The sequence below is a fragment of the Garra rufa genome, chromosome 18 (genome assembly GCF_049309525.1).
Source record: "Garra rufa chromosome 18, GarRuf1.0, whole genome shotgun sequence".
Classification (NCBI taxonomy): domain Eukaryota; kingdom Metazoa; phylum Chordata; class Actinopteri; order Cypriniformes; family Cyprinidae; genus Garra; species Garra rufa.
Window position 1 is genome coordinate 42,859,991 of NC_133378.1, and position 23,600 is coordinate 42,883,590.

The window sequence follows — 23,600 nt, forward strand, 5'->3', positions numbered from 1 at the left end:
CTTGGTAATCATGCTAGAAACATGCTAACAACTTGGTAATCATGCTAGAAACATGCTAACAACTCGTTAACCATGCTAGAAACATACTAGTAACTTGGTAATCATGTTAGAAACATGCTAACAACTTGCTAATCATGTTAGACACATGCTAACAACTTGCTTATCATGCTAGAAACACGCTAACAACTTGCTAACCATGATAAAAACATACTACTAACTTGCTAATCATGTTAGAAACATGCTAGCAACATGTTAATCATGTTAGAAACATACTAGCAACTTGGTAATCATGTTAGAAAAATGTTAACAACTTGGTAATCATGCTAGAAACATGTTAACAACTTGCTAATCATGCTAGACACATGCTAACAACTTGCTTATCATGCTAGACACATGCTAACAACTTGCTAACCATGATAAAAACATACTACTAACTTGCTAATCATGCTAGAAACATACTAGCAACTTGGTAATCATGTTAGAAACATGCTAACAACTTGCTAATCATGCTTAACCCTCAAACTTAAAACTTTTAAAACTTGGAAATCTTTTCAAACTTTTTCAAACTTTTTCCAGCTTTCTCAAGCCAACTTTTAAAGTTTGTCTTGACAAACTTTATCTAGTTTTCATTTTAGTTATTTTAAGCAATTTTCTTTTTGTCCTTTTTATTAGTTTTTTTTTTTTATGTCTATACAATTTTCATCATTTAACACAAAAATGGAAATGTATTTTTTTTTTTTATTCTACTAAAGTTCAAATCGCATCCTGTTTGCTGACTCAAATCAGACTCGGGTAATTGTGCGTCATTGATGGCGAGCGTTGAGTTCAGCCCTTATGCGGCGGTTCAAAGGTCACACTGATCTGAGTTGTCTGTGATCAATAGGATCATTAGCCAGCGGGACGGAAGACGAGAGCAGACGTTCTAGCGCTGAGAATGCCGCCTCGCCGGCGTCAGTGTGTGGTGAGCGCGCTCATGTTGAGTCTGCTGCTGTTTCTCAGCTCACTGTGGCTGCGTGAGTAAATCTGACCTTTCACCGTCACATGAACACACACACACAAACCACTCCAGCACCAATAACCATGGCTTTTCTTGTTTTTCCTGTTCTTTGCAGCTCAAGGGACCGTTCAGAAGTGCGAGGACTCGTGGCGGCCTTGTCTAAACATGTACGCACCAACCAGACAGGTGAGAATTACAAGACTTGAAGATGCTACGCTGTAATCCTTTACATCACTGACTCTGATTGTGATGACCAGGTGGCTCCTGATGACGTTCCTGAGGAGCTCGGAGGAAATGACATCATCGGAGAATGTGCTGGACAGCAGTTCCAGGTGTCCCGCCTCCTGCTGCATCTAAACTCCGCCCTCGGCCCCGCCTCCGACGTGCTGCTGGAGCCCTATCTGCTCTGCTGGGAGGAGCTCATCAAGTATGACATGTTTACACCAGGAATTATTAGTGATTCATCAGTCTGAAACTTTTATGTCAGATCAGCAGATCTGATAGTGTTAGGCTCAAAAAAGTATCATAAAAAGACCATATATGTTTTCATGCACTATGTAGCACAAAAACAATGTTGCTGTAAAGCGTTCTGCATTGGAGACTTTCATTCTGTTTTTCGAAATTGAAGATCATTCATGTTATGTCTATATATATATATATATATATACACACACACACAAAGCTGGCTAGTAACTGATTGAATGTAATCTGGATTACGTAATCAGATTCCAAAAATGTAAGTATTTGTAATTAGAATGTTACATGTTTGAGTATGTTACATTTGAAAATGTAACATTAATGAGTGTGTTACATTTTAAAATACTCGTAATCAGACTACAGTTACTTTTTAACGGATTACATATTATTTACACAGTAGCAATACATTATTTATAATTGATTGATCTTTTTCATCTTTTAAATTGTCCTTTCTAAAATAGACTACTGCTTATATACATTCAGAAAATATTCAAGTTTTGTTAACATTCACCCAAAGAACAATCATTTGGTAACAGCATTTGACCACTGATTTACAAAAATAATTTCAGATTTAAGAAGTGTTTCAACATTGCATCAACTACTGATAAATACATTCATTTTTATTTCTATTATCAACCCACTGAGTTTCTGTTTTCTGTTTTCTTCTGGAACACTAAACCATATTTAAGTTTTTATTAATATTTTTAATTAATTCGTTTTGGTTTTTCTGTTTTCTTTTTCTTTACATATTTAAGTTTAATTAATTAATTAATTCAAATAAAATAATTTTTAAATTTAATAACATTTTTAATGTAACATTTTCATATGATTACGTAATATATTAATATTTGAATGATTATCATTTACATATTTAAGTTGTTATTAATATTTTGAATTAGTTTTTGTTGTTATATTTTCTGTTTACTTTTTATTTATAATATATTAATTTAGTATCATAATCATGAACATACTGCTTGCAGCTTACTTTGTTGCAAAATAAGGTGGGTATTGTGTATCCTAATGTATGTGACCCTGGACCACTAAACAAGTCATAAGGGTCAATGTTTTTGATGTTGAACATTTCCATATTATTAAGTAATATTTTATATTTTCAGTATTATTATTTTAAATTAGTATTTGTTTTTTGCTTTTTAATTTACATATTTAATTATTCATTAATTTACATTCTTAAGTTTTTATTCGTTTTTGTTCTTATATTTTCTGTTTTCTTTTTATTTTCGTTAATGTTTACTTTTTGTTGTTTTTGTCACTTTTTTGTGTCAGTATATTTTTTATTTCAGTGTGTAAGTTAGTTTAGTGCATCAAGTTAAATTAAATAAAAATGTGAAAATTTAAATATTGTTTCACCAAGCAAGAAGCTAAAATAAAACAATATTTTATATACATTTTATTTCAGTTAACGTTTATGTATGTATCTATTCATTTAAGTAACACTTTTTTTAATGTTTTTTTGTTTGTTTGTTTCCACATAGTTGTATTTAATTATGATAAAGCAGTGTGTAATAAAGGTTCTTGCACGCAGTCTGAAATTTTTGTGTGAGTTATAATTTAATTATTTATTTTTATGATAGGTAAAAGTTTTAGAAATCGTGTGTAAATGTGAATGACACACCATGAGTTTGTATTTATTTTTTAATGTGCCACAATTTCAGACACAGTGTGCAAGGACCTTAATGAGTTATAGATATTCTAAACTGATAATGAAAAATCAAATCAGTTCAACTCTGAATGACATCAATATCGGCAGAATCTCAGGTGCGGTATCGGCACTAAAATCACCATTTATCAGTCTCTCTCACTGATTGTGTTCTGTGCTGCAGGTTCATGGAGGCCCTGGGTCCTCTGGTGGGCTTTTTCACTCATAAAGTCGAGGAGAAGATCACACTCATCCGACAGCTCTCCCTGGAAGAATCCGCCAGACTGAATTTAACGGCTGACGATCCTCAGCGCGTAGCCCCGCCCCCTCTGCACGCCTACAGCTCCGTGAGGTCCATGCTGGAGGCGGAGCTTCACAGGGGCGTGGTTTCCTTTGACACGCAAACACCCTCCGGCAGTCGGACTTTGCTCCGCCTCCACCGCTCGTTGTTATGGTTACAGCTGCTGCTGGAGAAGCTGGGGACTGAGCCTGAAGAACGGAGCATGGGTGAGCTTTGCCGCGACGCCTACCTGGAGGTTTTGGCGCCGCATCACCCCTGGCTGGTGCAGCGCGCGGCCGAGCTGGTGTTCCACGCGATGCCAGACCGCAGTGTATTCTTGCAGCTGGTGTGCGTGAACACGCAGGAGGAGGCGGAGCCTGTGATGCGCGTTGTTGTCGCGACAATCCGCGAAGTTCACCAACGGACTCAGAAAGAGCTGGAGATCAGAAACATGCTGGACCTGCCTTAACACAAACATACAAACACTCCCGCACAGCACGAGAAAGCTACTGGGGTTGTTTTAAAACAATGTGTAATTTATATCTATCTATTAATATCCACTTACTTTTAACATAAGAATATGTGCGAGACGTCCGGTCTCATTTGCTTATTTTTACTGGTTCAAATCAACTGGTTATGCCTCTTCCCAGCTAGCAATTTTTGGTTCCCAGAACATTCTGGGAACGTTAGTTTTTGGTTCCCGGAACGTTCCCAAGAACGTTCCCTATTGGTTAGCCAGGAAAGTTTTCTTTATGTAACTAGAACGTTCCCTTTAGGTTGGGGGAACATTCTTAGAACGTTCTAAGAACTTTCCCGGAACGTTCCCAGTAGGTTCCCAGAACGTTCCTCTAACCTAAAGGAGGGAACGTTCTAGTTAAGTAAAGAAAACTTTCCGGGCTAAGCAATAGGGAACGTTCCAATTTTGTTCCTAGAAGGTTCCCTGAAAGTTCTCTGATGGTTCCCAGAATGTTCTCCTAACCTCTTCACTCCGGTACCGCTTCTGCACGTCAGCACTCCCGTGTCCCGGAGTAAGAGGCATGGAAGGCGGACGGATGTGAATCTCAATAATCACTACTACACACCATGTCTTATTTGAAACAATTGTTTAATCATTACAGATAATCAGAGCACATCTAACCATCATAAGGAGCATTAAATGAGACTGAATTATGCTATACTATGTTAGATTTCGTTAATGTAAGATGTAGAAGTACCATACCATAAAACAACCCAGATATTATGTTTATTAAAGCACCAAATAACGTTCTGGGAACGTTCTCTGTAGGTTAAAAAAAATAAATATAAAAAACCTACAGGGAACGTTCTGAGAACGTTCTTTATAGGTTATTAAAAAGAGAACCTACAGGGAACGTTCTGGAAACGTTCTCATTTGGTTCCCAAAAAAAATTACCAAATGGGAACCATACAGGAACGTAAGGGGAAAGTTCTGTGTTTGTTGGGTTTATACTGCAGTCTGGAGTTTTGATATCATATTAATTTAATATGAACTTACTGCTTGTAGCTCAAATAGTTTTACCTTTACTAAAGTCTCCCGCATTCACGGAAAAACGCTTACTTCCGCGTTGCAAAATATTATATATTTCCTACCGTAAATAGTAGTAAAAAAAGTAGTAATATGCATTGCTAAGAATTTTATTTGACAACTTTGAAGATGATTTTCTCAATATTTAGATTTTTTTGCACCATCAGATTTCAGATTTTTTAATTATACATCAATGTAAATCTTATTTATTCAGTTTTCAGATGATGGATAAATCTAAAAAAAATTAAAAAATGGACCTTTATGACTGGTTTTGTGGTCCGGGTCGCATTTGTCATGCAGTAAGAGTATAGAACAATAAATGGATGTTTAAAGCTGCTCAGATGAATTAATCTTGGAGGAATTTGATGAGAAATGTTTCAGATTACAGACTTTAGGATCTTGTGAAATCTGAGCACAGGTTGATTCAGGTGTTTTCTGGAACTGCATTGCTTCTTTCATTGGAGTGTTTTTCAAAGCAGGAGCAAAAGTCTCCATTTAATCTCAGTGTTTCTCAACTGGTGGGTCAGGACCGATAAATGTGCCACTGGTCTGTTCTGAAACGATGATGAATGCAAACAAGAAAACGCAACCAGCCGTATAATGGTGTATAGTTAAGATAGCAAAACAAACAGGACTATCAGAAAACACTTCCCATATCTTTTGTGGCTGATGCCAAAGGTTGTGTTTCCAATCAAACGCTCCAGTGGCTCAGCACAAATTCATGTGGTCGAAACCAGAAGCCTCAATTATCATATTCAGCTCATGTTAATAATGTTTGTACAGAATGATAATAAGAATTTCATTTGTTTGATTTTCTATTGTCAGCACACTCTTAAAAATAAAGGTGCTTCACGATGCCATAGAAGAACCTTTTTTGTCTGAATGGTTCCATAAAGAACCTTTAACCTCTGAAGAACATTTGTGTTTCACAAAAGGTTCTTTATGGCGAAAGAAGGATCTTCAGATTATAAAAAGGTAAGAAAGAGATGGTTATTTGTGGAACCAAAAATGGTTCTTCTATGGCATCACTTGAAGGAGCTTTTAAAGCACCTTTATTTTTAAGATTGCACCATGAACGCTTGATGACCAAGTCCAGAAGCAAAATACATTGAAAACCACTCATCCAGAAAAAACAGAGGATCAGTGATCTTTGTGAGAAAATTGCATTCATTTTACTTTGTAAATTGAAATGATAAAGTCATAATTATGCAATGAAAAATCTCAAAATTATAACTTTAAATGTCAAAACTGACATACTAATTCAAATATGAGATAAAAAATTGAAATTATGACTTTACAGCTTGAAATTGACATACTAAGTCAATTATGAGATAAAAAAAAATATGACATTGAAGTCATAATTATGGTCTTAAATGTCAAAATTTACCTACTGAGTCAATTATGAGGTAAAACTTGTATTTATAACTTTATAAATTGAAATTATAGTCAGAATTATAAGATGAACATTTTCAGAATTCTGACTTTAAAATATGAGATAAAAGGTTGACTATACAGCTTGAAACTGACATAGTAAGTCAAATATGAGATAAAAACTAAAATAAATGACACATAGTGTAATAATTATGAGATAAAACTTGAATTTATGACTTCACAAGTTGAAATTATAAAGTCATAATTATATGATAAAAAATCTCAAAATGTTACCTTTAAATGTCGAAACTGACATACTAATTCAATTATGAGAAAAAAAAATTATGACATTGAAGTCATAATTATGGCCTTAAATGTCAAAATTGACCTAGTGAGTCAATTATGAGATATAAAGTCAAAATTACATACATAGTCATAATTATGAGATAAAAAACTTTAATTTGACAAAAAGTCATAATTATGAGATGAAAAGTCATATGACTTAAAAGTAATAATTACGAGTCGTAATTATGGCCTTAAATGTCAAAATGTCAATTATGAGATAAAACTTGTATTTATAACTTCATAAATTAAAATTAAAGTCAGAATTATAAGATGAAAAATCTCAACATTATGACTTTAAAATGTCGAAAATGGCATACTAAGTCAAATATGAGATAAAAAGTTGAATTATGACTATACAGCTTGAAATTGACAGTCAATTATGAGATAAAAAGTAAAAAAAGACCTACTGAGTCAATTATGAGATAAAACTTGTATTTATAACTTCATAAATTTAAATTATATAAAGTCATAATTATATGATGAAAAATATCAAAATGTTAACTTTAAATGTTGAAATTTATATACTAAGTCAAATATGAGATAAAAAGTAAAAATCATGACATTAGATCCATAATTGTGGCCTTAAATGTCAAAGAGAAAAAAAATTAATATTTTGTGATTTTTTTTCTTTTCTTTTCTAAAGGTGTACACACAGAGGATCAGATCTGTAATTACAACAGCTGGGGATTACATAAAAGGATAAAGCTCTCAGTATGTACATCATTCATACGTTTTGTCTTTGTGAGAAAATTGCATTCATGTCCTTCTGTCTTGTCATAAGCCATTGACTTTCCCAGAAACTAGTTTGATTTTGTCTTAGCGGTTGCATTTATTTTAAAACTGAATGACACCTTTGTTCAGAGTTTGAAATGAGATTCCGTAGACAAGCGTGTTTGTTAAACACAAAATGTTTTTATTTCCTGTTTCCATTTTTCATTTATAATGATAATCATTTGATTTTCGAATATAAGTTTCACAATTTTCATGTCAGGCAATATATAACAGTATATTCAGGATATTTAATAAGATACATCTAGTTTCTGAGCAGTGTTTTTACAGAGAGTGAAGAAAGAATAAGACACCGTCTCACTATGAAGGACAGATGAGAAACCGGGATGAGTCTGTGAGCTATAGAGGTCATCCGGGCCAGAACTCAACATGACGAGCGTGTGGCGTTTATCGGTTTGGAGAGGAACACAGACGGGGACCAAGAGCTCAACGGTGCCGTCAGTGTGTGTGTGTGTGTGTGTGTGTGTGAGTGGAAAGCTCTCGAATAAGGTTCTCGTAGCGCAGGTGTGTTTGTCGTTGCCATTGTTTGTGTAAGCATGTGTTTGTCGCCGTGTCATCGTTGATATTGTCCGAAGCGTGAAGGTTTTATTGAAGCTGTGAAGGTGCGGTCACATTTGGGAAATTTCGCAGGCAAAAAACACACCAGTCACTTTCAAACCAGTCAGCTTTATATGGAAGCCTGTTTTCACCATGAAAGAAAAACTAATCATGCTTTGAAAAGTCATTTAGTTTACGACATAAGTCGAAATTTAAGTCAACTTTAAAAGTCAAAATTGACATACTACGTCAAATATGAGATAACTGAAATTATGACTATTCAGCTTGAAATTGACATACTAAGTTGATTATGAGATAAAAAATAAAAATTATGAAGTTGAAGTCATAATTATGGCCTTGAATGTCAAAACTGACCAACTGAGTCAATTATGAGATAAAAAGTCAAATTTATGACATACAAAGTCATAATTGTGAGATTAAAAAAAAAACTTTATTTTGACAAAAAGTCCTAATTATAAGATGAAAAATCATACTTAAGTCAAAATTATGAGATAAAAATATGAATTTATGACTATTATTAGTTGAAATTATGATTTAAAGTCATAATTATCAGTTGAACGGTTATAATTATGAGATGAAAAGTCAAAATTATGATTTTAAAAGTCAGTTGACATACTATGTCAATTATGAGATAAAAAGTCAAATTTATGGGATAAATAAATTTATTTTGACAAAAAGTCATAATTATGAGATGATCAGACATATGACTTAAGTTGTAATTATGAGATAAAAACATGAATTTATGACTATTATTAGTTGAAATTATGATTTAAAGTCATAATTATCAGATAAACTGTTATAATTATGAGATGAAAAGTCAAAATTATGATTTTAAGTTAGTTGACATACTACGTCAATTATGAGATAAAAAGTCAAATTTATGACAAGTCCTAATTTGAGATAGTCAAAATTATGAATTTAGAAGTCAAAATTATGATATATACTATGTTTTATTAATGACAAAGCATAAATCATAATTATACATTTTGATCTCATTGTTTTGATGTTTTATCTCATAATTATGACTATATGATAATCTGACTGTCATTTAAAGTCATAATTTCATCCCATAATTGTAACTTTTAAATTTATTCGACTTAACCTAAACATGATTTTTTTCTTAACTGGTGGAAATAGACATACATCGCTTTCTGTTGGTCAGTGAGGGAATTCTTTCACTGCGAAATTCACGCACTGTTTCCATGCAAATGATGTCCTAAATTCCTGTCTGCTTGAGTATTTCGTCTCACGGAAATGAATAAACCGTAATAATGTGCGTGATCTACACTCGCGGTATACAAACGTTCTGCGCAGCGGCGTGCCGATAAGCGTCGCCGCTGCATCTAAAGTACAGAAGTCAGAAATAATGTGCAATAATTGGATTTACCATATATCTTAAAAACATATAAAATCTATTCCATGACGTAGAGCGGTCAGGCAGCACACGTGAAGTAGATCTCAGTAAACGTACGGCAGGCAGCGTAAGTTTAGCACGCGGCTAATCTAGTTATTAGTCACTGCTCTGTGTAAACATTGAACCGATCCCAACATCAGGCCGTTAAGTCGTGTGCCGATGTGCGACGGATGGACTAGTGACGTTAATTTGAAGAGTTTGGCCGCGTTTGGCTCTTCTACTTTTTTTCTAATTCCCCACACACTTTTCTAACACACACCCGCCAATGTTTCAAACGCACAACACTGTGGCAGTAACCCAATAGAAACACAGCACATTCACTACTGGGGGGGCGAAATGAAGGATTGTGAGAAACACAAACGAAAAATATAAAAAAAACAGGCTAGTGGTTCGCTAATAAGCACTACTCTAATGTCTCGCTCACAAATTAGGCGTCTCGCTTCGTCTCGCATCCCCTTGAACAATCACATGATTAAAAATCTAATATTCTACCAAAGCTAAGAAGAAACAAACTAAAGTTTTGAGAAGTATACTGCCCTCCAAAGGCAAAGTGCAGTAACTGCGCCAACACTGAAACTGAGAAAAATGCCTTTACACCAGCTAGTCAAACATGTTGAAACTCTCGTTTCTCTAAAATGGGACACAATTTAACCAGGAGACTTTGCCACAAGACAATACAGTTGTCACAAAGCCCATTTTAACTCAATTTTGACCAAATGTGTAGTTACTGCGCTTTGCCTTTGGAGGGCAGTATATGCAGCTAATGTTTGCGTCATACTTCCGCTGTGCTAATGGGCGCTAGCCCATGATGTGCTCAACAACAAATGAATTTAAAAAACACAATTTTGGGAAGAAAACACATTTGTTCATTCATCTACGTTAGTATTGGATTGGCAAATTTAATCGTCATTTTAGTCTTTTTTTTTTCTCTTTTATTAACTACCTCAGATTTTGTATTATTTACAAGTATTAACAGTACACTCATGGACCAGAAGGTATTGCTGTGTACACATTTAGAAAGATGGGTTCCGTTCTGGACGAAATGGAGCAAATACGTTATTGGGCAAAATTGAAGCTGATTGGCTAATGTGTCAGTCGTCGAGTGCAATCTGAGCATGTGCAGAACGTCAGCCAATCGTTTCGGTTGAACTTCTCTTGTGTGTGTGTGTGCGTTCGTGAACATTACAGTGTTACAAAAGTGTCTTCACAAACATCGTATATATAAAAAATAAAAACCACAAATCAGATCATAAATGAATAACATTATAAATGTACCATAATTCATAAATAAATAAATAAATAAATAGATGAATGGATAAAAGAGAAATCAGGTTGAGAGAGCGATATGATTCGAGTCTGTAATGATTTGTATGGCTCTACTTGTTAATTGATCATTGGACGTAATTTGTGTTATTTCTAAGACGCTCAATCACATAAAAGCCATTCGGTAGACTAAACGAGTGAATCCAGGTCACGTTGGCTCAATATCGAAAGAAAAAGGCGAGAAATTATATTTTGCATACAGAAAATGGGATGAAAGCAGATTTTCTTTATGTGAAATATAACTTCTTGGCAGGTTTTGGTTTGATTGTGGTCCCTCTGAATTCACTGGGTTGTTCGTGATTATGTCTAGAGATCTAGAAAGGCTTGATGATATTTTCCTGCTCTCTTGATTTCACTTTGGAACGATATCAGCTGGATATGACGACAGTCAAGAGTACTCAGAACACACGGAGATACAAAGACACACACACACACACACACACACACACACACACACACACAGAAACCATCGTGTAGACAGGAGAATGGGGACGGACAAATACATTGAACACTTTGAGATATGAATGACTCCTACAATCTCCTGTGTGTGTGTGTGTGTGTGTGTGTGTGTGTGTGTGTGTGTGTGTGGCAGATGCAGTTGCTCTACTCTTTGTTGATACGCAGCTTGAAGCTCACGCGGCCGGCGAACTTGTCTCTCTCGCTGATCTTGAACTGAGTGCTAGAGATGATCTTACACTCCACGGTGAAGTCCGTGTTGAAAGAGAGGTCTATGAACTTCACAGCCACCAGGGGCTGAGAATAATTCACCTGCAACACAGAGAGAGAGCGGTTACACACACACGCACAGTCAAAAATAGATTAAAAAGTTTGTCAAGACCCAAGCTTTAAAGTTGGCTTGAGAAAGCTGGACCAGAAAGAAAAAAGTTTAAACAGTTAAAAAAAGTTTAAGAAGTTTAAAAAGTTTTAAGTTTGTGGTTTTCAATCAGAAATATTTTGAAGTTTAAAGTAGTTTTAAAGGTTTAATGTTTGATAGATAGCTAGATAGATATAGATAGCATGTTTAATAGCATGACTAGAATGTTTCCAGCATGATTAACAAGTTGCTAGCATGTTTCTAGCTTGATTAGCAAGTTGCTAACATGTTTCTAACATGATTAACATGTTGTTAGCATGTTTCTAGCATGATTAGCAGGTTGCTAGCATGATTACCATGTTGTTAGCATGACTTGGAAGTTACTAGCATGTTTTTAGCATGACTAGCATTTGTTGCTAGTATGATACGCAAGTTGCTAGCATGTTTCTAACATGATTAACATGATATTATCATGTTTAGCAAGTTACTAGCATGTTTCTAACATGATTAGCTAGTTGTTACCATGTGTCTAGCATGATTAGAATTTTGCAAGCATGATTCTAGCGTGATTACCAAGTTGTTAGCATGTTTCTAGCATGATTAGCAAGTTGCCAGCATGTTTCTAGCATGGTTAGCAAGTTGTCAGCATGATTCTAGCATGTTTATCAAGTTACTAGCCTGTTTCTAGCATGATTAGCTAGTTGATGGCATGATTCTAGCATGGCTACCAAGCTGCTAGCATGTTTCTAACATGATTAGCTAGTTGTTACCATGTGTCTAGCATGATTAGAATTTTGCTAGCATGATTACCAAGTTGTTAGCATGTTTCTAGCATGATTAGCAAGTTGTTAACATTTTTCTAGCATGATTACCAAGTTGCTAACATGATTCTAGCATGATTACCAAGTTGTTAGCATGTTTCTAGCATGATTAGCAAGTTGTTAGCATGTTTCTAGCATAATTAGCAAGTTGCTAGCATGTTTCTAGCATGATAACCAAGTTGTTAGCATTGTTTATAGCATTTTTATAACATGATTAGTAAGTTGCTAGCATGTTTATAGCGTGATTACCAAGTTGCTAACATGATTCTAGCATGATTACCAAGTTGTTAGCATGTTTCTAGCATGACTAGCAAGTTGTTAGCATGTTTCTAGCATAATTAGCAAGTTGCTAGCATGTTTCTAGCATGATTACCAAGTTGTTAACATGTTTATAGCATTTTATAACATGATTAGCAAGTTGCTAGCATGTTTCTAGCTTGATAAGCAAGTTGGTACCATGTTTCTAATATGATTAACATGTTGTTAGCATGTTTCTACCATGATTATCAAGTTGTTAGCATGTTTCTAGCATGTTTATAACATGATTAGCAAGCTACTAGCATGTTGCTAGCATGATTGCCAAGTTGCTAGCATTTTTCTAGCATGATTATCAATTTGTTAGCATGTTTCTAGCATGGTTAGCAAGTTACTAGCATGCTAGAATGATTACCAAGTTACTAGCACGATTCTAGCTTGATTAGCATTTTGTTAGCATGATTTTGTCAGTGTGAGTTTGAATAGTGTTGATCATTTGAACATTCCCTCAATGTAAGTCTATGGGATTTCTCCCAGTGTTAATCGTCATTTTCAGGAAAACCGTAAGTCGGATCAGTCTGAAGATCTGGCCTGAGTTTGGAGTTTGGAGAGTTAAAGCTGTAGGAGGAGCAGTTGATCATTTTAGTCTCAGAAGAAGAATAATATCTATTTTTTAATAGAGTTTCTAAATTGCTTAATTGGGTTTAAAGAAAATTTTATTTCCTGCCATAAAGTGACTTAAAACAGCCATGTTGGATAGGGGTTGAACAATTTTAACATAGCTGTGTTTTTAAACATCCTTTAACTTAAAACATTACATTTTATATTGACATTATCACTTTTAATATACCAGTAAACTGTTGCAGATGCAATTTTTAGACAGTCCTGGATCTTCAAGCAAGTATTAGTAAAATACTGCAGTCTCTGGGGGTTGAATAATTTTGATTGCAACTGTATGTAATCATACGTGTGTGTGTGTGTGTGTGTGTGTGTGTGTGTGTGTGTGTGTGTTCTTGCCTGTGCTTTCTTGCCGTAGTATGGATAGTACATGAGGTTGAAGGTTCCGTTTGGAGGGAAGTATTCGACTTCAGCAGTGGTCTCGTTCGTCTGAGTCATCTTCTGAGCCTTGGAATGCAAATCAATGAGATCTTTATAACAGTGGAGCAGATACTGACATCAAATAACCTACACTCTTAAAAATAAAGGTGCTTTAAAAGATTTGTCAAGCGCTGCCATACAAGCACCATTTTTGGTTCCACAAAAAAAAAAAAAAAAAAAAATTCCGTTAAAGGTTTCCAATTCCAATTAGAATTGGAGAGCTCTCCAATTCAATTCTTACTAGTAACAATTCCAATTACAGAGCCCTGTAATTCAATTGTGTCATGATCTGGGCTGTGGGTTTTCCCTTAGCCACCTGAGGTCGCTGTTTCCCTTTCCCTTGCACTGCACTTCCCTGATTGTTTACACCTGTCTTGTTGTCATTAGCACTCATCAAGCTCGCACCTGTTCACAATCATATGGACTATAAGAACTCTCATTGCCCACTATTCATTCTGGCTGCATTGTCTTCTGTTCTGTCTGTCTCTGTGTTCCCCGGATCTTGAGTCAAGTCGTGTTGTGCCGTGTTGGCCTTTGGTTTGTGTTTGTTTATTGTTTTATTATTAAAAGAATCACTTACCTGCATTTGGACCCTGACCTCATCTTTTTACGTGACAAATTGTTAGTAAGAACTGAATTAGAGAGCTCTTTAATTCAATTACAGAGCTCTACAATTAAAATATTTAATGTGATTTTTACTAGTAAAAATTGAAGCTCTCTAATTGGAATTATTACTAGTAAAAATTAATTTGTAGAGCTCTATAATTGGCATTGTTACTAGTAAAAATTAATTTGAACAGCTCTCTAATTCAATTGTTACTAGTAAAAATGCAATGAATAACGCTTAGTATATTTTAGGCTAAAACGGCTTACCATAGATGTTTAAGGTTCTTTATGGAACCATTTAGACGAAAAAAAAAAGGTTCTTCTATGGCATCTTGAAGCACTTTTATTTTTAGAGTGTAAATATCAGCAGTCTATATCTCCAATAATTTGTCTTAGTAAGATGAGATTGAAATGATCCAAACACATAATGCAATGCAATCCAATGATGATTGAGAGTTGAACAAATGAACGTTCCTCAAAAGATGCAAGATGTTTTGAAGGCTTGGGAAGATCATTTCTCCACTGAGGAACAGTGAAAGTAAAGCTCCTGGAAAAACGTTCCTCAAAAGATCCTGATTTGAGACTCACTGATTGAATCCTTTTGATCATTTAGGAATGATGCACTACTACATATCTACTAACCACAGAAAGCATGAGAGTTTAGCTCTAGTTAAGGCATGTACTGTACTAGTTTAAGATGTGTACTAGTCTAGGTCACAGACTACTAGTCTATTTCTTACCCTCTCATCTCCTTCTGTATATCCCTGAGTATGGGGGATGCAGTGAACAAACATTACAGATGTGATTCATGTTTGAATGATTGTTGTTAATGAAGGTTGGCTGAAGGTCAGGTAGATCTTACTCACCTTTGCTGTACAGCTGACAAACGGCGACTTTCCGTCACTGCTTGGCCGCAGCCCAATCACCTGCAGGAGTGAACGAAACATCTTCAGCATCTCCATTCAGCATTCAGTCTAAAGGTAACTGATCTGATCTAGTTCATGATTTCTGATGCTATTTTAGCTTTGGATTTGTGTTTGCATTATCGGCAGTGTTTTTATTCACTGAAAATATTTGGAAAAAGTTGTTGCTTTTGAAAGGATTCTGTTTTAAAAGAACCCAAGTAAAGCACAGATTGCCTCAAATATTACTGTAGTACTGTATAGTAGAGAAATGTTATGTAAAATACTTTACACCTCTGGGATCTAACATTATTTAATTGATTGTTTTATCTGCATTATTGAACTTCTGTGTTCATGCATTTCATAAACAGTTTCAGATTTGAACTCAAAATGTTTAAAGATAGCCAGCATAGAAGAGCCTGTTATTTATGGAAGCTTGTTTCTGCCATTAACTGATTCAAATAAAAAGGTACTTGTGACTTTTTCTTATAATTTTGAGTTTATATCTCTACAATAAATGCAGAATTGTAAAAAAAAAAAAAAAGAATTATGAGATAGAAATGCCAAATTATGAAATATAAATGCAGAATCATGAGAAAACTCTGAATTATAAGATTAATGCCAATGAGATATTATGAGATATAAATTCAGAATTGTGAGATAACTCAGAATTTTAAGACAGAAGTCTGAATTATGAGATATAAATGCAGAATTGTAAGAATTGTAAGAAAAAAAAGGCTGAATTTTGAGATATAAATGCCAAATTATGAGTTACATGCCAAATTATGAGATATAAATGCAGAATTTTAAGACAGAAATCTGAATTATGAGATATAAATGCAGAATTATGAGATAGAAATGCAGAATTATAAATAAAAAGTCTGAATAATGAGATATAAATGGCAAATTATGAGACATAAATACAGAATTTTAAGACAAAAATCTGAATTATGAGATATAAATGCAGAATTGTGAGGAAACTCTGAATTATAAGATTAATGCCAATGAGATATTATGAGATATAAATTCAGAATTGTGAGATAACTCAGAATTTTAAGACAAAAATCTGAATTATGAGATATAAATGCAGAATTGTGAGGAAACTCTGAATTATAAGATTAATGCCAATGAGATATTATGAGATATAAATGCAGAATTGTAAGAATTGTAAAAATAAGTCTGAATTTTGAGATATAAATGCCAAATTATGAGTTACATGCCAAATTATGAGATATAAATGCAGAATTGTAAAAAAAAAAGTCTGAATTATGAGATATAAATGCCAAATTATGAGATATAAATGCAGAATTTTAAGACAGAAATCTGAATTATGAGATATAAATGCCGAATTATGAGATAGAAATGCAGAATTATAAATAAAAAGTCTGAATAATGAGATAGAAATGGCGAATTATGAGACATAAATACAGAATTTTAAGACAAAAATCTGAATTATGAGATATAAATGCAGAATTGTGAGGAAAAAAGACTTATGAATTATGAGATATATGCCAAATTATGGTATAAGTGCATAAATGTGAGAAAATTATGAATTAAGAGATAAATACAGAATTGTGTATAAAAACAGTCTGAATTATGAGACATAAATACAGAATTTTAAGACAGAAATCTGAATTATGAGATATAAATGCAGAATTGTGAGGGAAAAAGACTTATGAATTATGAGATAAATGCCAAATTATGGTATAAGTGCACAATTGTGAGAAAAATATGAATTATGAGATAAATGTCTAATTATAAGATAGAAATGCAGAACTGTGAGAAAAGTCTGAATTATGAGATAAATGCCGAATTATGAGATAGAAATGCAGAATTATAAATAAAAAGTCTGAATAATGAGATAGAAATGCCGAATTATGAGACATGAATACAGAATTTTAAGACAAAAATCTGAATTATGAGATATAAATGCAGAATTGTGAGGAAAAAAGACTTATGAATTATGAGATCATGCCAAATTATGGTATAAGTGCACAATTGCGAGAAAAATATGAATTATGAGATAAATGTCTAATTATAAGATAGAAATGCAGAACTGTGAGAAAAGAATGAATTATGAGATAAATGCCTAATTATGAGATAGAAGTGTAGAATTATGAGAAAAACGTCTGAATTATGTGATATAAATGCTGAATGTTGAGAATAGTCATAATTGACCCTTCGTGGGGAGTTTGATTGACATGCATTCTGACCAATCATAACACAGAATCTGCCATTTTTGTCCAACAAACAAGACAGGACAGTCACCACACATTAAAGAGCCACAAAATGCTATTTATTGTTTGAATTTCTTACAAAATGACTAAATTTGACACTGATTTGAAATTTCATACCTAAAGCTACCTGCTCTGTCTTGTCTGTCGGCATGTTGTCAGTTTCTCTGCCTGAGAACATGATGTTTGCATGAGAGTGCCGTGGCTTGTCGGGCGTAGCAACAGTAACTAAGGGGGGCGGGTTTTTGCGAAGGAACAGTTGCGATATAAGAAGTTTATATTAGGTATTTAGTTTTATTTATTCCATTGCAGAACAAGCTTTCAGAGTAAGAAGCTTTTACAGGCTGTGGCTGATCAATACATGCTAGTTATGAACATCCAGTACATTCTAGATCCATCCTGTCTATTATTATTATTAGGTGTGCGCAGCTGTTATAAGTGATCATTGCTGTGATCGGCCAGTTACCCGGTTGAGTTTGATGAGGACGCAGGGTTTTCCCTCCAGGTATCCGTAGGTGCGGTCGGTGAGTCCAGAACAACTCCCCAGTATGGTGCGGTTGAACTGGCAGGAGCGTTTGGGGTTGTTGCGCACCTCTCCGCTGTCCTCCTGGACGAAATACTGATCCGGAATACAGGCGTCGTTCTTCACCGCCTGCATAGAGTCATTATAGGCTGCAGAGAGAAACACATACAATCAGCGTCAGGCTTTCCTTATGATCCTTCTCCTGAGTTTCCTTCGCAGAGTTATGATTGATGACTAAAACTGAAACAATTCAAAAACATGTTCGTGCATTGAAATAAAGCTGAATTAAAAAAAAAAACCTAATTTTAGATATAAATGCAGAATTGGGATGAAAAAAGGGTGAACTATGAGATATAAATGCAACATTATTAGATATAAATACAGAATGGTCAGAAAAAAAATCTGAATTATGAGATATAAATGCAGAATTGTGAGAAAAGGTCTAAATTATGAGGTAGAAATGCAGAAACATGGTATTTATGTTATGATATTTATACTGAAATATGAGATACAAACGCAGAATTGTGAGGAAAAATTCTAAATTAAGAGATATAAATACCAAAACATGAGATATAAATGCAGAATTGTGAGAAAGAATTCTGAGTTATGAGACATAAATACTGAAAAAATGGTATTTATGTTTCGGTATTTATACCGAAATATGAGATATAAATGCAGAATTGTGAGGACAAAAGTCTGAATTATGAGATATAAATACCAAAACTTGAGATATAAATGCAGAATCTTCAGGAAGAAAAATCTGAATTATGAGATATAAATATCAAAATATGAGATATAAATGCAGAATTGTCAGGGGAAAAAAAGTCTAACATGGTATTTATGTTTCAGTATTTATACCGAAATATGAGATAACAAATGCAGAATTGTATGGACAAAAGTCTGAATTATGAGATATAAATACGAGATGTAAATGCAGAATTGTGAGGAAAAAAGTGTAAATCATGAGATATAAATACCGAAATATGAGATATAAATGCAGAATTGTGTAAAACAAAAAGTCTTAATTATGAGATATAAATGCAGAATTGTGATTAAAAATAGTCTGAATTATGAGATATAAATACTGAAATATTAAATATAAATGCAGAATTATGAGGAAAAAAGTCTTAAGTGTGAGATATAAATGCAAAATTGTGAGAAAAAACTCAGAATTTTGAGATATAAATACCGAATTAAGATATATAAATGCAGAATTGTGAGAAAAAAAGGCTGAATTATGAGATATAAACACCGAAACATGGTATTTATGTTTCAATATTTATACTGAAATATGAGATAAAAATGCAGATTTTTGAGAAAAAAAGTCTAAATTATGAGATATAAATACCAAAACATGAGATATAAATGCAGAATTATAAAAAAAAAAAAGTCTTAATTATGAGATGTAAATACAGAATTGTGAGGGGGGAAAAGTCTCAATTATGAGATATAAATATTGAAATATTAAATATAAATGCAGAATTGTGATCAAAAAAGTCTGAATTATGAGATAGAAATACCGAGACACGAGATGTAACTGCAGAATTGTCAGGCGGAAAAAGTCTACATTATGAGATATAAATAGCAAAACATGAGATATAACTGCAGAATTTTGAGAAAAAAAGTCTGAATTTCCTTAGTTTCCTTAGCTTATGATTCCTTATGATTGCAGCCTAAAACTCAAACTGTATTGAAGACATACATTTTTTTTAATCAGTTCATGCATTCACTTGGGGAATAAAACCCAGGAACTTGGTGTTGCAAGCACCATGATCTCTCTTCCAAATGATAACGCAGACACTAAAACTCGAACTATTTACTGTTTCGTTTTTTTATAAACTTCTGCCTTTTTTTTTTACTTACGTGCAAGGAAGTTGTCCAGCGCCTGAATGTATGAGTCCCAGCTCTCTGTTTTATCCACATTATAAACGATTTCTAGAGGATCGGCTTTTGGCCGAATCATCATGCCTAGAGAAACACACAGAGTCAGGACATTGTGTGCATGTATGTGTGTGTGTGTGTGTGTGTGTGTGTGTGTGTGTGTGTGTGTGTGTGTGTGTACCTGGTATTCATCACGTTGTGGGGACCAAATGTCCCCACAAGGATAGGATTACCAGTAGATTTTGACCTTGTGGGGACATTTCTCAGGTCCCCATGAGGAAACAGGCTTATAAATCATGCACAATGAGTATTTTTGAGTAATTAAAGATGTGCACAATCTCCTGTGAGGGCTAGGTTTAGGTGTAGGGCCATAGAAAGTACGGTTTGTACAGTATAAAAACCATTAGGCCTATGGAATGTCCCCATAAAACATGTAAACCCAACAAGTGTGTGTGTGTGTGTGTGTGTGTGTGTATGTGTGTGTGTGTGTGTGTGTGTGTACCTGGTGTAGCCAGACGGTCCTGCCAAGTGGGCTGATAATCATCCAGAGTCAGCAGCATCACATACATGGTGAGACAGAACATGCCAGCCAGAAACGTGTAGAAAATCAGATAGAACAACAGAATCAGACCTGCGGAACACACACACACACACACACACACACACACACACACACACACACACACACACACACACACACACACACACACACACAAGAGCATTAGTTTGACCTGACACAGTATGTTAACATCATCTACTGTGATAGATGTGTTGAGGAGAGCACCTTAAAGGAATAGTTCACCCAAAAACTGCATATTAGCTGAAAATGTGCTCATCCTCAGGCCATCCTAGTTTGTTTGTTCATCAGATTTGTAGAAATGTGTCATTCCATCACTGGTTCACCAATGGATACTCTGCAGTGAATGGGTGCCGTCAGAATGAGAGTCCAAACAGCTGATGAAAGCTTCACCGTTAGCTTGTAAACGGTGCTTGATCCGTGCAGATTTCTCTCCTGATTCAGACCAGACCACTTTTTTATGGATTGTAAACACAATGTATTTTAATTGAAAATGTCTTAATGATGGATTTGTTTGCGCTTTTGCCTTCTCAAGATGTTAACTGATGGACTGGAGTGGTGTGGATTACTTGTGAATTATTGTGATGTTTTTATCAGCTTTTTGGACTCTCATTCTGACGGCACCCATTCACATCCATTGGTGAGCAAGTAATGAAATGACACATTTCTTTTGCTATTAACGTCATCTTTTCAGAACAAGTGATACAAGAATAGAATGAGTTTGTTTTGACTTGTAAACGGTTCTTGATTTTGTTGTGCAGATTTCTCTTCTGATTTAGACCAGACCACTTTTTCACTGGAGGAAGTGTTATTATGGATTATGGACTCAAATGTATTTTAGTAAAAACATCTTAATGATGGATTTGTTTGAGCTTTTGTCTTCTGAAGATGTTAACTGATGGACTGGAGTGGTGTGGATTACTTGTGAATTATTGTGATGTTTTTATCAGCTGTTTGGACTCTCATTCTGACGGCACCCATTCACTCCAGAGGATCCATAGGTGATGGAATGACACATTTCTTTTGCTATTAACATCATCTTTTCAGATCAAGTGATCCAAGATTAGGATGAGTTTTGTTTCTTAATCATATTTGTGGAAATGTGTCATTCCATCACTTGCTCACCAATGGATGTGAATGGGTGCCGTCAGAATGAGAGTCCAAACAGCTAATAAAAACATCACTGTTAGCTTGTAAACGGTGCTTGATCTGTGCTTTTGTCTTCTCAAGATGTTAACTGATGGACTGGAGTGGTGAGGATTATTGTGATGTTTTTATCAGCTGTTTGGACTCTCATTCTGACAGCACCCATTCACATCAATTGATGAGCAAGTGACGGAATGACACATTTCTTTTGCTATTAACGTCATCTTTTTAGATCAAGCGATCCAAGAATAGGATGAGTTTGTTTTGACTTGTAAACGGTTCTTGATTTTGATGTGCAGATTTCTTTCCTGATTCAGACCAGACCACTTTTTTACTGGAAAAAGCATTATTATGGATAATGGACCTGTATTTTAGTTAAAAAACATCTTAATGATGGATTTGTTTAAGCTTTTGTCTTCTCAAGATGTTAACTGATGGACTGGAGTGGTGTGGATTATTGTGATGTTTTTATCAGCTGTTTGGACTCTCATTCTGACGGCACCCATTCACTCCAGAGGATCCATTGGTGAGCAAGTGATGAAATGACACACATCTTTTGCTATTAAACGTCATCTTTTCAGATCAAGAGATCCAAGATTAGGATTAGTTTGTTTCTTCATCAGATTTGTGGAAATGTGTCATTCCAATGGATGTGAATGGGTGCCCTCAGAATGACATCTTGAGAAGACAAAAGCTGCAACAAATCCATCATTAAAATCATCAAAACAGCTCTATACAAATATGTGGTTGTATTTTCATGTGAGAGACAACAGGAGACGGACTTTTCCACTGGAGGAGCGTTATTATGGATCATGGACTCAATGTATTTGAGTTAAAAACATCTTAATGATGGATTTGTTTCAGCTTTTGTCTTCTCAAGATGTTAACTGATGGACTGGAGTGGTGTGGATTACTTGTGGATTACTGTGATGTTTTTATCAGCTTTTTGGACTCTCATTCTGACGGCACCCATTCACATCCATTGGTGAGCAAGTAATGAAATGACACATTTCTTTTGCTATTAACATCATCTTTTCAGAACAAGTGATACAAGAGTAGGATGAGTTTGTTTTGACTTGTAAACGGTTCTTGATTTTGTTGTGCAGATTTCTCTTCTGATTTAGACCAGACCACTTTTTCACTGGAGGAAGTGTTATTATGGATTATGGACTCAAATGTATTTTAGTAGAAACATCTTAATGATGGATTTGTTTGAGCTTTTGTCTTCTACAGATGTTAACTGATGGACTGGAGTGGTGTGGATTACTTGTGAATTATTGTGATGTTTTTATCAGCTGTTTGGACTCTCATTCTGACGGCACCCATTCACTCCAGAGGATCCATAGGTGATGGAATGACACATTTCTTTTGCTATTAACATCATCTTTTCAGATCAAGTGATCCAAGATTAGGATGACTTTTGTTTCTTAATCATATTTGTGGAAATGTGTCATTCCATCACTTGCTCACCAATGGATGTGAATGGGTGCCGTCAGAATGAGAGTCCAAACAGCTAATAAAAACATCACTGTTAGCTTGTAAACGGTGCTTGATCTGTGCTTTTGTCTTCTCAAGATGTTAACTGATGGACTGGAGTGGTGAGGATTATTGTGATGTTTTTATCAGCTGTTTGGACTCTCATTCTGACGGCACCCATTCACATCAATTGATGAGCAAGTGACGGAATGACACATTTCTTTTGCTATTAACGTCATCTTTTTAGATCAAGCGATCCAAGAATAGGATGAGTTTGTTTTGACTTGTAAACGGTTCTTGATTTTGATGTGCAGATTTCTTTCCTGATTCAGACCAGACCACTTTTTTACTGGAAAAAGCATTATTATGGATAATGGACCTGTATTTTAGTTAAAAAACATCTTAATGATGGATTTGTTTAAGCTTTTGTCTTCTCAAGATGTTAACTGATGGACTGGAGTGGTGTGGATTATTGTGATGTTTTTATCAGCTGTTTGGACTCTCATTCTGACG

General features: G+C 34.7%; 2 protein-coding genes across 2 annotated transcripts; one reads left to right on the forward strand and one right to left on the reverse strand.

The window, feature by feature from the left end:
* Nucleotides 1-859: 859 nt before the first annotated feature.
* On the forward strand, nucleotides 860-5,290 carry gltpd2a (glycolipid transfer protein domain containing 2a). Its single transcript, XM_073823346.1, has 4 exons — nucleotides 860-1,013; nucleotides 1,113-1,183; nucleotides 1,255-1,424; nucleotides 3,316-5,290. The coding sequence occupies exons 1-4, from the start codon at nucleotides 935-937 to the stop codon at nucleotides 3,878-3,880; spliced, it is 885 nt and encodes a 294-aa protein (XP_073679447.1). The 5' UTR covers nucleotides 860-934; the 3' UTR covers nucleotides 3,881-5,290.
* Nucleotides 5,291-7,562: 2,272 nt separating this feature from the next.
* On the reverse strand, nucleotides 7,563-20,514 carry atp1b2a (ATPase Na+/K+ transporting subunit beta 2a). The gene is made up of 6 exons (XM_073823277.1): nucleotides 20,391-20,514; nucleotides 19,871-19,975; nucleotides 17,951-18,156; nucleotides 15,215-15,274; nucleotides 13,662-13,769; nucleotides 7,563-11,522 (listed from the first exon to the last, which is right to left on the reverse strand). The coding sequence occupies exons 1-6, from the start codon at nucleotides 20,470-20,472 to the stop codon at nucleotides 11,358-11,360; spliced, it is 726 nt and encodes a 241-aa protein (XP_073679378.1). The 5' UTR covers nucleotides 20,473-20,514; the 3' UTR covers nucleotides 7,563-11,357.
* Nucleotides 20,515-23,600: the final 3,086 nt, after the last annotated feature.